The following is a 14,557-nucleotide window of genomic DNA, read 5'->3' on the forward strand; positions in this document are numbered from 1 at the left end:
CAGAGAGATGTGTGACCACTTAAAAAGGCTCAGTCATTCGTGTAAGGCTATTAAGGAAACGGAACACATATTCACATATAAATATTCATTTTGCGGCAGGGCCATGGTCTTGAACACAGGTTGTCTTGAGGTAAATGGGTTCAGTCAAAATGAACAGTAACAACAGGTATATTTTCGATTATACTCTACATTTTCTTTTCTTTTGCGCTCGAATTACGTTGAGGCCGTTGCGTAGTGGTCACAATGAAGCATGCCACGCGTGACAAAATTGTCATGTTTCTTCTTGCTAGTTTGTTGGTTGAAAGTAGAGCTGCGAAACATTTCTTAATGTCGTAGACCGATTTAGCAGCGGCTAAAAGCGAGGTGGTGCATTTCCGTAGCGCGATACGTTGACTGCTTTCTTAAGTTCTCACAGGAAAGGTCCATTGTGGTGCCCGAGGTCACAGGAAGGAGCATGTATAAGCTAAGGCAGGAAACGCATAAGCCCAGAAGAATAGCCAACGACATGGGAATACGCGAGCGTGCCTTAGAAAGTCATGTGTGGCAACGTCGATTGGCATTCTATTTAAGCAGCGGCGTCGCTGGGGCAGGGGTTTGGGGGCTATAGCCCCCGGTCTTTTAGTTGTAGCCGCAGATAGAAGCTCAGGGGCTACTACCAACAGTCTAGCTAGCCCGAGTCCCAACATTCCCGACATTAGCATAGCCTGGGATATTTTCCAGACCTAGCAACACCCCTGTATTTAAGCAGGACTTCATTACCCACAAATGGAGCCATGTCTGTTCTTTTCAATTTCGCCCTTAAAGAGCCGGTCGAGAGGGCCAATATTCAACAGGCTAAGCCGTATATGGGGCTCCTTTTGCTCCAGGCGTAAAGTGAATTCAATGTGTACACATCTTGCGCAAGACTTTTACACATCAAATTGACGTCACACCTCATGTCCATTCATTGGTATGGTGGAGCGTGGGCACCGATCCTTAGTAATTATCCATCACCCGCTTCCTTTCCACCATACAAATACTCCAGCATTCGTGCCAGCATCACATGGAGCAAAGCGGAGATGCAGATGTGCAAAGCTGCCATTTGCCGCTACAGAATAGTGCAGGCGGGGGCACCAGTGTGATGTTTTGTTACGTAGCCCTGATTTGCCCCTATTTTCTATATTTTCCCTGCTCCCGCTATGGAGTTTTCAGTGTCCCAAATGCATCTTGTATAACATGTTATTGTTTGAATGTGTTATGGTGAAGCGCCGAGTGTCACATCATACCCTATTGTTATGCATTCATTTATGCAATTAATCAATCACGTGTTAATCCTACGCACTTAATCATAAGACTATGCATGCATTTCATTTATTATTTATTTAATATTCTTAACAAAGTATGAACAAGGAACAAGACAGTGCGAGCAAGCACTATGCAGAATAAAACGTACACATCAGAATAAACCAATGCCAGCATAAGGCCAGTTCTACAAATATGCAGGTAAATAACTATGCATATGTTTTGTTCTAAAGATATGGTTTCACCACTCTCCAAAAGAGGAGGGGACTAGTGGTCTAGCCCAATGAGAAGAGAAGTGTGTTCCACTAGAAACAGCTCTCCCAGAGCTCTCTTAGGGGGGTGAGGAACAGCAAACATTTGGCTCTTCAAAGTGAGCTTAACGCTGGATTCTAAGATCGAGCTAGGTGGGGCTGGTTGAAAAACACTGCCCCCATGCTGGCAGAATGGTGCCATTCCCTCTCTTCCCCCCTGACCCCGCCCCTGCACCTCCCATCGCATTTCCATTCAGCTTTGCAGATTTAGAGAAGGCCTTACCACTCTGATTGGTCAGAATGCTTTGTTTTCCGTCCAATTAGAGAGAGCAGAACTTTCAGCAAATCAGAAAGCTTAATTTTTGGCCAATTGGGTCTCCAAAATATTGGCTGCAGGGTATTTGACCTGCATCCTGTGTTCCAACAAAAACTGCTGTATACCAACCCCCACAGCACTGCCCGTGCCCGCGAGATGGACGACCAGAGGTCCCACCAGGGAAGGGAGTACACTGCAGGTACACGCCATTATTGACTGCAGATAGTTGACAGACTTCACCAGGCCTTAATGTGAGGCATAAAAGACCGGATCTAGGAAAGAGCCCAAAATTCAGCAGGCGAAGCAAATGGAGCGGGACCCTTGGCACTGAACACTCATGGCACTCCCAGTGAAGAATAGACAGACGTTGATTCCGGTGTGTAAATCATTTAAAAAAGTGATTTTTTTTTTTTAAACGAGCGCTCATCCACAATTTAGGCAGCTATCGAGAACATGTATTTCCTTGTGCAAGACACACCAATACAGATAGATGTGCCATCTGCCAGGTGCGCCTTTTCGCACGTATGGGCAACCATACAGCACCTGATTAAGACAGGAGACATCCAGAGAAACTGAACTCATCTGTAACTTACAAACATAATTATGTTTCAAAATATGGGAAATACAAACATTCTGATTCCGGTAAAAAAAAAAAAAGTACATTGGTTTCTTCAGCCAGCAGCAGTCAGAAAGGAAATGGTTTGGTGGAAAGCCAGGCCCAGTTAATCTGTTTCTGAGATTGCAATCGGCGCGTGTTTATGTTTCTAGGCAAAGATTTGAATGTGCTCAGAGCCGGTATTGGACGGGGGTTCTGCCTGTGGTCCCTGGGCCGTGTCTGCCTGCGGCTGCGGGGTAGATTGCCTTTGCTCTCTTGCCTGCCTGCCACTTGCCATACTGATGCCAATGCCTCTTTCTTGCTCTTTTTCAGGAGGCCCTGTGGTGCCGAGTTCTGAGAGGCCGTCTACGGAAGGGGCGCTGCCACCAGGTACGACGCCTATCACATTTTTTCAAGAGTGGGGGAGTGGAGGATCCTGTCCCAGCCTGAATGTTTTCATGTAGGGCTCTCCCTGGGTATATACGCCTTGCAAAGAGATGTCAAACAAATGAAGCGAAACGTAAATCAAGTCCACATTGAGGTTGTTCTGAGCTACTGGCAGAGTGTGCTCACAAAATCATTCCACCCCAAAGGGCAGTGCCCCGGTTCTATATTCAGCCCGGGTCCTCGGATTTCGAGTGACTGTAGCGGGAAACTTCTCACATGGTATTTCTTTTACAACTTGTCCAAACCGTTTTATTAGTGAGTATTATAATTGTTTTTTAATAAGGCTCTTAATACCGAAGAGGTTTCTATGCGGAGACACGGGACTCGAACCTGTGTTGTTCTGCGTCGTCTTGCTTCCAACGTTGCCACTGAGCTATACTACCTGTGTCCTCAGCCCATCAACAGAAAAACAGCACAGCAGAGCACCTCATCCCAGACTTGGGGCTCCCAAAATGCAACTTTCAGGTGCTATTGTCTCTGCTTCCGGAGAATCACATCAGACAACATAATGAAAGTGTGCACTTTAGCCCATCTGGGTCCAGATTACAGAAACGTTGCGCTGGTGCAGGAGCACAATTGCATGGTATTAGCACTAGGGCAAAGCTTGCCCTATTTGCCGGTTTCAATGGGATTGCATCCTTGTGAAATGCTTCTCCAAATCAGGCCCGAGGACTTTTTCGAAAACCATTGCACCATAACAAGTGCAGTTTGGCATGGTATAAGCACCAGGGCACAAATTGCATCAGTGCAAAAAAGATGCAGTTCAATGCATTTTTACACCATGGCATAGTTTGCCCAAGTGCGAATATCATTCCGTACTAGCACTAGGGCAACCTTTGCCCTGGTACAAAAATTCAGTGAAAATGTATCTTTTTTGCACTAGGGCAATTTTTGCTCTAGTGCGAATACCGTGCAACTTTGCACTTGCACCGGTGCAAAGAGTCTGTAATCAGACCCCAGTTGTATTTTTTACTCTCAGCCCTAGCAGCACACCCTGCTGATGTTATTGCTACTGTCACCAGCCAGCCAGTTGCAAGGTGGGCAAAGCTGCTTAACCTGGCAGCACCTGTGTTTCAGGCAGTGGCATGCTGAGCCCATTCAGTGCCATGAAGGCAGGCGGCTAATAAGGCGACTGTGGGAAGGTATATACTTTCACAGCCAGTGAAACTTGGGGATTGTATTATGATAGTGCAATTGACCAGGATCACACTGCTGCATAGTGTATTGTATGTTCAGAGCTTCCATGTCCACTTAGCTCAAATTGCAATCCACAATTCAAGTACCGGATGGCGACCTGATGCACTGGCAACACCTGCTAATAGGACAGTCCCTTCAAGCGCATACAACCAGTTCATATTCTCGCAATCTTCACAGAGCAGACCACTCCCAGATAGTTACGGGAAGACGTAGCAGGGACTGCCCTGGCTTGATATACACCAAGTGCAAAAGTGTGCTCTTGAAATAGGGGAGCAAGATGTTGCGGGCTTCAACGACACAGATGGAGGATCGACTGCGCGTCACCAGTGAAGTAACAAGCCTCTGACGGGTCAGGGTCTATCCGCAGATGAATCGAGATGCTTGCATTACACAGTATTGGGATGTGAAGACTAGGACGAAGCATAAAAGAAGGGGAAGTTACAAGACGAGGACAGGATTTGTGGAGCGGAAACAAACCAGTTTAAGCCAGTGAGCCTGAGCCAGGTCCAAATTCAGCCAAGGTTTTCAGGATATCCATCCACGTGCGTCCAAGGCCCTTATTACGAGTCGGGTGGTAACGCTAAACAAAGCTGTACTTTAAATACCGCCTGTTTTCACTGCATGCCTGATTAGAGGCCAATTGGTATTTACCTCATGCAGTATTTTGTGTGAATCCCCTGTGTGGTAAATACAGCATTATAAAGACTGATTTGCACAAATGTTTGCCCCCCCACCGAAAAGGTAGAGTAAAAAAATAAAATCTCAGCAGTATAAAAATACGCGCTCCCCTACATCAAGGGGTGAGCTTTCACAGATGGGGCATCTGGGGGGCTCTCTGGGGAGTGGCGATGTGGGCAACATGCTCACCCCTTCTGACATGGTGCACAGAAGGATCATTGCAGACTCTTCTGTGCATTATTTGACATGGTAGAGTAGTGATGTGATTGACTACTGCCCCATATTCATTCCAGTTGCCCAAACATGAATGCCAATATATTTTTTAGGGGTGACAAAACATGACATACAGGTTTTCAAAAATACTATGCGTGGTAGGGGTACTATGTCTATTTATAGAGAACCCAGAGGTCGACTATACATCTTGTCGACCCCACCTACTCACCCCTCTAACTGCTCGCCCCATAATATTGCCTATGCGCACTTGCATATTGGTCAACCCCAGGTGGTGATCTATGCAACTGCTCGTCCCTCCTCACTAAAACTAATTCCTGCACCTCCCCTGTACCCTTTGCATCTCTCCAATACTCTCACCACTCTCTTCCTTTCCGAGGTTCCTCCAAGACTCCCCTTTCCTATCCCCCTATCAAGAGTTACCCTCAACACCTTTACTGCACCCCCTTCCCCAGTTCATCCTTGTAGTCGCCCACCCTCATAAAACCCTGTTGCCCCAATTCTTCCTGACCCAGCCTCCCGACCTTCTCCCCACATTATAAGCATATCAATGCCAGGCATTTCTTCACCCCTCGCGATTTACAATCATACCTTCACTATGTATTACCCTCACTCCAAACACCTCCCCGCCATACACGCCCACCACCATGCAGTCAACCATGCCCCTTCACCCCAGCCCCTTCCTCACCTTGTAGGTTGGGGTGCCCGCACGTCATTAAGGGGTCAGTTTGCACTACCTGATTAAAGGGTCTGCTAGTCCAAAGCAGAGACCACTTAATGACGAGCAGTTGCAGCAATGAGCAGTTGGGTTTGAGCAATAGATCCAGGACCATGGTGCATACATGCCAACATTCTGTGACCAAAAATATGTAGGAATCTTAAAGTTTCAAAACTAGTAAGTATCATAATGATGACATCACAGGAAATGATGTCACATCAATTTTACCCACTGATTATCACAAGATGGCCAGGCAGCAGGGAGCTGAAACAAGAAATACCCACTGAAAAGCTATAAATCCTTCTATGTCAGCAAGTGCCTGATGTGGAGGAACTGGTGTTAAAAGACAATGAGGTGCTAACACTTCATTATACCCTAAGGGAAGTGACAGCTCCAAGGGCTCCCACAAATGCAGCTTGTAAGGCAAGCCCCCGGAACAAAAGTAATATAGAGATAAATATATTGCTGTCTTATAAGACTGCTAACTGGCAACATGGGGCAGTTGCTGGGGGCATCCCTGAGGCTCATTTTCTCTCTCAACTGAAAAGCTTGAAAGGCCCTGATGCCGTCTTTGCCCTTGACAGATGAGTTTCGTGTTCCTCGCTTCCTGTATCCTTTCATTAGTTTAGCTCTTTGTGTGCATTTCACGTCATCTGTGGTCAGGCATACATCCATAAAATGAATGGGCCATCTCACCACGCCAGCTTCTGAATGGTGCTCTCCTCACGCCGGGCTGGCTGGGCCTGAGGCAGACAGGCCTGGAAATCGGTAGGATTGTACAGTGAAATCTGAAGGCGGTAGAACTGCATAAATAGCAGTACCCTACCGCCCAAATCGGTAGGGTTGGCAAGCATGTGGGTAGGTAGTTCCAAAAATCTGCATGTTGTCCTGCTGGTTGATCGGGAATCCCCTAGACCTGGGGAAGACTTCAGATTTCCCACAGGTGGTCATGGGAATTATCCATAGGGGCATGTATGCACAGTGGGAATCATGAGACTGTCGCATTATGACGTGTCTAGTCTGGGATCGCAAGCAGGCCGGGGAGTGGCCGGGGAAGACGTTGGGTAGCCTGGCGCGTCACCAGCAGCCGTTCACACCGTGGGATGAATGCACTGGAAATATGGCCTCAGCAGAGGGGTGACATAGCAAAAACAAAGAGGTGATGGCTGGAAGGTTTAGACTTAATCTTAACCACTGGCAATGCTCTGGGCAACCCTCCAGACCACCGTTCTTCGCCTGCCAAGCCATTACAGAAGGGAAAGACCATATGCAAATCAGGCTTGGCCCCACCCCAAAAGGGGCAGTCCAGCCCGAACTGCTAGGCCACATCCCTTCTGCACGAGACCACAAGCATCCCCAAACATGTTTCGCCCTTGTTGGGGCTCATCAGTGAGGAGTAGCTTGGGTCTCTAGGCCCAGCAGGCACGGGACCCACGTCTGGGCATACCCGTCCCACTCGGGGTGACATAGCAAAAACAAAGAGGTGATGGCTGGAAGGTTTAGACTTAATCTTAACCACTGGCAATGCTCTGGGCAACCCTCCAGACCACCGTTCTTCGCCTGCCAAGCCATTACAGAAGGGAAAGACCATATGCAAATCAGGCTTGGCCCCACCCCAAAAGGGGCAGTCCAGCCCGAACTGCTAGGCCACATCCCTTCTGCACGAGACCACAAGCATCCCCAAACATGTTTCGCCCTTGTTGGGGCTCATCAGTGAGGAGTAGCTTGGGTCTCTAGGCCCAGCAGGCACGGGACCCACGTCTGGGCATACCCGTCCCACTCGGGGTGACATAGCAAAAACAAAGAGGTGATGGCTGGAAGGTTTAGACTTAATCTTAACCACTGGCAATGCTCTGGGCAACCCTCCAGACCACCGTTCTTCGCCTGCCAAGCCATTACAGAAGGGAAAAACCATATGCAAATCAGGCTTGGCCCCACCCCAAAAGGGGCAGTCCAGCCCGAACTGCTAGGCCACATCCCTTCTGCACGAGACCACAAGCATCCCCAAACATGTTTCGCCCTTGTTGGGGCTCATCAGTGAGGAGTAGCTTGGGTCTCTAGGCCCAGCAGGCACGGGACCCACGTCTGGGCATACCCGTCCCACTCGGGGTGACATAGCAAAAACAAAGAGGTGATGGCTGGAAGGTTTAGACTTAATCTTAACCACTGGCAATGCTCTGGGCAACCCTCCAGACCACCGTTCTTCGCCTGCCAAGCCATTACAGAAGGGAAAGACCATATGCAAATCAGGCTTGGCCCCACCCCAAAAGGGGCAGTCCAGCCCGAACTGCTAGGCCACATCCCTTCTGCACGAGACCACAAGCATCCCCAAACATGTTTCGCCCTTGTTGGGGCTCATCAGTGAGGAGTAGCTTGGGTCTCTAGGCCCAGCAGGCACGGGACCCACGTCTGGGCATACCCGTCCCACTAGGGGTGACATAGCAAAAACAAAGAGGTGATGGCTGGAAGGTTTAGACTTAATCTTAACCACTGGCAATGCTCTGGGCAACCCTCCAGACCACCGTTCTTCGCCTGCCAAGCCATTACAGAAGGGAAAGACCATATGCAAATCAGGCTTGGCCCCACCCCAAAAGGGGCAGTCCAGCCCGAACTGCTAGGCCACATCCCTTCTGCACGAGACCACAAGCATCCCCAAACATGTTTCGCCCTTGTTGGGGCTCATCAGTGAGGAGTAGCTTGGGTCTCTAGGCCCAGCAGGCACGGGACCCACGTCTGGGCATACCCGTCCCACTCGGGGTGACATAGCAAAAACAAAGAGGTGATGGCTGGAAGGTTTAGACTTAATCTTAACCACTGGCAATGCTCTGGGCAACCCTCCAGACCACCGTTCTTCGCCTGCCAAGCCATTACAGAAGGGAAAGACCATATGCAAATCAGGCTTGGCCCCACCCCAAAAGGGGCAGTCCAGCCCGAACTGCTAGGCCACATCCCTTCTGCACGAGACCACAAGCATCCCCAAACATGTTTCGCCCTTGTTGGGGCTCATCAGTGAGGAGTAGCTTGGGTCTCTAGGCCCAGCAGGCACGGGACCCACGTCTGGGCATACCCGTCCCACTCGGGGTGACATAGCAAAAACAAAGAGGTGATGGCTGGAAGGTTTAGGCTTAATCTTAACCACTGGCAATGCTCTGGGCAACCCTCCAGACCACCGTTCTTCGCCTGCCAAGCCATTACAGAAGGGAAAGACCATATGCAAATCAGGCTTGGCCCCACCCCAAAAGGGGCAGTCCAGTCCGAACTGCTAGGCCACATCCCTTCTGCACGAGACCACAAGCATCCCCAAACATGTTTCGCCCTTGTTGGGGCTCATCAGTGAGGAGTAGCTTGGGTCTCTAGGCCCAGCAGGCACGGGACCCACGTCTGGGCATACCCGTCCCACTCGGGGTGACATAGCAAAAACAAAGAGGTGATGGCTGGAAGGTTTAGACTTAATCTTAACCACTGGCAATGCTCTGGGCAACCCTCCAGACCACCGTTCTTCGCCTGCCAAGCCATTACAGAAGGGAAAGACCATATGCAAATCAGGCTTGGCCCCACCCCAAAAGGGGCAGTCCAGCCCGAACTGCTAGGCCACATCCCTTCTGCACGAGACCACAAGCATCCCCAAACATGTTTCGCCCTTGTTGGGGCTCATCAGTGAGGAGTAGCTTGGGTCTCTAGGCCCAGCAGGCACGGGACCCACGTCTGGGCATACCCGTCCCACTCGGGGTGACATAGCAAAAACAAAGAGGTGATGGCTGGAAGGTTTAGACTTAATCTTAACCACTGGCAATGCTCTGGGCAACCCTCCAGACCACCGTTCTTCGCCTGCCAAGCCATTACAGAAGGGAAAGACCATATGCAAATCAGGCTTGGCCCCACCCCAAAAGGGGCAGTCCAGCCCGAACTGCTAGGCCACATCCCTTCTGCACGAGACCACAAGCATCCCCAAACATGTTTCGCCCTTGTTGGGGCTCATCAGTGAGGAGTAGCTTGGGTCTCTAGGCCCAGCAGGCACGGGACCCACGTCTGGGCATACCCGTCCCACTCGGGGTGACATAGCAAAAACAAAGAGGTGATGGCTGGAAGGTTTAGACTTAATCTTAACCACTGGCAATGCTCTGGGCAACCCTCCAGACCACCGTTCTTCGCCTGCCAAGCCATTACAGAAGGGAAAGACCATATGCAAATCAGGCTTGGCCCCACCCCAAAAGGGGCAGTCCAGCCCGAACTGCTAGGCCACATCCCTTCTGCACGAGACCACAAGCATCCCCAAACATGTTTCGCCCTTGTTGGGGCTCATCAGTGAGGAGTAGCTTGGGTCTCTAGGCCCAGCAGGCACGGGACCCACGTCTGGGCATACCCGTCCCACTCGGGGTGACATAGCAAAAACAAAGAGGTGATGGCTGGAAGGTTTAGGCTTAATCTTAACCACTGGCAATGCTCTGGGCAACCCTCCAGACCACCGTTCTTCGCCTGCCAAGCCATTACAGAAGGGAAAGACCATATGCAAATCAGGCTTGGCCCCACCCCAAAAGGGGCAGTCCAGTCCGAACTGCTAGGCCACATCCCTTCTGCACGAGACCACAAGCATCCCCAAACATGTTTCGCCCTTGTTGGGGCTCATCAGTGAGGAGTAGCTTGGGTCTCTAGGCCCAGCAGGCACGGGACCCACGTCTGGGCATACCCGTCCCACTCGGGGTGACATAGCAAAAACAAAGAGGTGATGGCTGGAAGGTTTAGACTTAATCTTAACCACTGGCAATGCTCTGGGCAACCCTCCAGACCACCGTTCTTCGCCTGCCAAGCCATTACAGAAGGGAAAGACCATATGCAAATCAGGCTTGGCCCCACCCCAAAAGGGGCAGTCCAGCCCGAACTGCTAGGCCACATCCCTTCTGCACGAGACCACAAGCATCCCCAAACATGTTTCGCCCTTGTTGGGGCTCATCAGTGAGGAGTAGCTTGGGTCTCTAGGCCCAGCAGGCACGGGACCCACGTCTGGGCATACCCGTCCCACTCGGGGTGACATAGCAAAAACAAAGAGGTGATGGCTGGAAGGTTTAGACTTAATCTTAACCACTGGCAATGCTCTGGGCAACCCTCCAGACCACCGTTCTTCGCCTGCCAAGCCATTACAGAAGGGAAAGACCATATGCAAATCAGGCTTGGCCCCACCCCAAAAGGGGCAGTCCAGCCCGAACTGCTAGGCCACATCCCTTCTGCACGAGACCACAAGCATCCCCAAACATGTTTCGCCCTTGTTGGGGCTCATCAGTGAGGAGTAGCTTGGGTCTCTAGGCCCAGCAGGCATGGGACCCACGTCTGGGCATACCCGTCCCACTCGGGGTGACATAGCAAAAACAAAGAGGTGATGGCTGGAAGGTTTAGACTTAATCTTAACCACTGGCAATGCTCTGGGCAACCCTCCAGACCACCGTTCTTCGCCTGCCAAGCCATTACAGAAGGGAAAGACCATATGCAAATCAGGCTTGGCCCCACCCCAAAAGGGGCAGTCCAGCCCGAACTGCTAGGCCACATCCCTTCTGCACGAGACCACAAGCATCCCCAAACATGTTTCGCCCTTGTTGGGGCTCATCAGTGAGGAGTAGCTTGGGTCTCTAGGCCCAGCAGGCACGGGACCCACGTCTGGGCATACCCGTCCCACTCGGGGTGACATAGCAAAAACAAAGAGGTGATGGCTGGAAGGTTTAGACTTAATCTTAACCACTGGCAATGCTCTGGGCAACCCTCCAGACCACCGTTCTTCGCCTGCCAAGCCATTACAGAAGGGAAAGACCATATGCAAATCAGGCTTGGCCCCACCCCAAAAGGGGCAGTCCAGCCCGAACTGCTAGGCCACATCCCTTCTGCACGAGACCACAAGCATCCCCAAACATGTTTCGCCCTTGTTGGGGCTCATCAGTGAGGAGTAGCTTGGGTCTCTAGGCCCAGCAGGCACGGGACCCACGTCTGGGCATACCCGTCCCACTCGGGGTGACATAGCAAAAACAAAGAGGTGATGGCTGGAAGGTTTAGACTTAATCTTAACCACTGGCAATGCTCTGGGCAACCCTCCAGACCACCGTTCTTCGCCTGCCAAGCCATTACAGAAGGGAAAGACCATATGCAAATCAGGCTTGGCCCCACCCCAAAAGGGGCAGTCCAGCCCGAACTGCTAGGCCACATCCCTTTTGCACGAGACCACAAGCATCCCCAAACATGTTTCGCCCTTGTTGGGGCTCATCAGTGAGGAGTAGCTTGGGTCTCTAGGCCCAGCAGGCACGGGACCCACGTCTGGGCATACCCGTCCCACTCGGGGTGACATAGCAAAAACAAAGAGGTGATGGCTGGAAGGTTTAGACTTAATCTTAACCACTGGCAATGCTCTGGGCAACCCTCCAGACCACCGTTCTTCGCCTGCCAAGCCATTACAGAAGGGAAAGACCATATGCAAATCAGGCTTGGCCCCACCCCAAAAGGGGCAGTCCAGCCCGAACTGCTAGGCCACATCCCTTCTGCACGAGACCACAAGCATCCCCAAACATGTTTCGCCCTTGTTGGGGCTCATCAGTGAGGAGTAGCTTGGGTCTCTAGGCCCAGCAGGCACGGGACCCACGTCTGGGCATACCCGTCCCACTCGGGGTGACATAGCAAAAACAAAGAGGTGATGGCTGGAAGGTTTAGACTTAATCTTAACCACTGGCAATGCTCTGGGCAACCCTCCAGACCACCGTTCTTCGCCTGCCAAGCCATTACAGAAGGGAAAGACCATATGCAAATCAGGCTTGGCCCCACCCCAAAAGGGGCAGTCCAGCCCGAACTGCTAGGCCACATCCCTTCTGCACGAGACCACAAGCATCCCCAAACATGTTTCGCCCTTGTTGGGGCTCATCAGTGAGGAGTAGCTTGGGTCTCTAGGCCCAGCAGGCACGGGACCCACGTCTGGGCATACCCGTCCCACTCGGGGTGACATAGCAAAAACAAAGAGGTGATGGCTGGAAGGTTTAGACTTAATCTTAACCACTGGCAATGCTCTGGGCAACCCTCCAGACCACCGTTCTTCGCCTGCCAAGCCATTACAGAAGGGAAAGACCATATGCAAATCAGGCTTGGCCCCACCCCAAAAGGGGCAGTCCAGCCCGAACTGCTAGGCCACATCCCTTCTGCACGAGACCACAAGCATCCCCAAACATGTTTCGCCCTTGTTGGGGCTCATCAGTGAGGAGTAGCTTGGGTCTCTAGGCCCAGCAGGCACGGGACCCACGTCTGGGCATACCCGTCCCACTCGGGGTGACATAGCAAAAACAAAGAGGTGATGGCTGGAAGGTTTAGACTTAATCTTAACCACTGGCAATGCTCTGGGCAACCCTCCAGACCACCGTTCTTCGCCTGCCAAGCCATTACAGAAGGGAAAGACCATATGCAAATCAGGCTTGGCCCCACCCCAAAAGGGGCAGTCCAGCCCGAACTGCTAGGCCACATCCCTTCTGCACGAGACCACAAGCATCCCCAAACATGTTTCGCCCTTGTTGGGGCTCATCAGTGAGGAGTAGCTTGGGTCTCTAGGCCCAGCAGGCACGGGACCCACGTCTGGGCATACCCGTCCCACTCGGGGTGACATAGCAAAAACAAAGAGGTGATGGCTGGAAGGTTTAGACTTAATCTTAACCACTGGCAATGCTCTGGGCAACCCTCCAGACCACCGTTCTTCGCCTGCCAAGCCATTACAGAAGGGAAAGACCATATGTCAGCAGAGGGGACATTTTTGAAGAACGAGAAGTATAGCAATCTAAGCGCTTCATGAAAAAATGGATAAAACGTGCGAACTTTGAAAAAAGTGCATTAAAATAATGCAACGCACATTTCGTTCTCGGCTAATAAAAAGCAGCATGCACACAGTGTGCCTTTGGAAACAGCCAAGTGTCTGCGGACTCACAAAGCTCTCGTTCCTGGAGCTATTCTCTTTTATGGCTGCAAATCTCCTTCAGCAACGTCAGCTTGATCTTTCGGTGCATCTATTTAAGTATGTAGCAGCAGGCCAGGAGACCACTCGCGCGCACAACGCAGCCCAGTGCCTTTTAGGATAACATAGAAGGTACTAATAATTCACGAGAGTGTATCCACTCGGTATAATTGCGTTGTTGCGCGGGACAGTCACTGCGCCATTAATACAGCACTTAATGGGGCGTTTCCGCCCATTGTGTCCTCACTTGACTTGCCATGTCGCCATTTTAAAAGTTCGCATCCTGCTTGGCGCCCCCATTGCCTGCGATTGAGGCCCGGCTTCTTGTGGTATGTGCTGATGAGAGCGTGGTTATTCTGCACGACCACGGAGTTATTTCCTTTCAAGGAAAGGCCAAACGACATTTCTCTTCTCCTCGTAAATTTGCATTTCAGATGGCGTCTTTTTTTGAAAACAAGTCCGTTGAAAAGTTAGCGGAACGCTGAGGACGAGATGAAAACGAAGATATGCGCACACCCTCATGATAATACGCGTGGCAAGACAGACTTCCCTTAACCTACATGGATGGTGTATGTTATGTTATAAAGCTCTCAACGAAGATAGCAACGTTCGAACTCTTCTGTTTCAAATTGGGTGCACTTTTTTCTCTGTTGCAATACTGCCACCTAGCGGGCTATCAAAACAAAGGGATCGTTGACTGAACCACATCACATGCTGGTCTCGCACGCCATAATTAAGTATTATTTTGACATTTTGAATGGCGCAGTTCTTACAGTAAAACCGTAAGGGCTCTGGCAAGCAAAGGAAAAAAACCGCACAGAACATTCCCAAGGAATTGGTTGAGAGTGCACTAGCCTCAAAGATGTTGAGGAGAGTG

General features: G+C 50.8%; 1 protein-coding gene across 1 annotated transcript in view; it reads left to right on the top strand.

Annotated features, from left to right (window-relative positions):
* NRP1 (neuropilin 1) overlaps nt 1–14,557 on the top strand; it is a 279,683-nt gene that overhangs the window by 232,299 nt on the left and 32,827 nt on the right. Inside the window, 1 exon segment of the mRNA XM_069648055.1 lies at nt 2,777–2,833. Within this exon segment, the coding sequence (XP_069504156.1) occupies nt 2,777–2,833 (57 nt within the window).

Source organism: Ambystoma mexicanum, chromosome 2q (assembly GCF_040938575.1).
Source record: "Ambystoma mexicanum isolate Mex_15411 chromosome 2q, UKY_AmexF1_1, whole genome shotgun sequence".
Lineage (NCBI taxonomy): Eukaryota > Metazoa > Chordata > Amphibia > Caudata > Ambystomatidae > Ambystoma > Ambystoma mexicanum.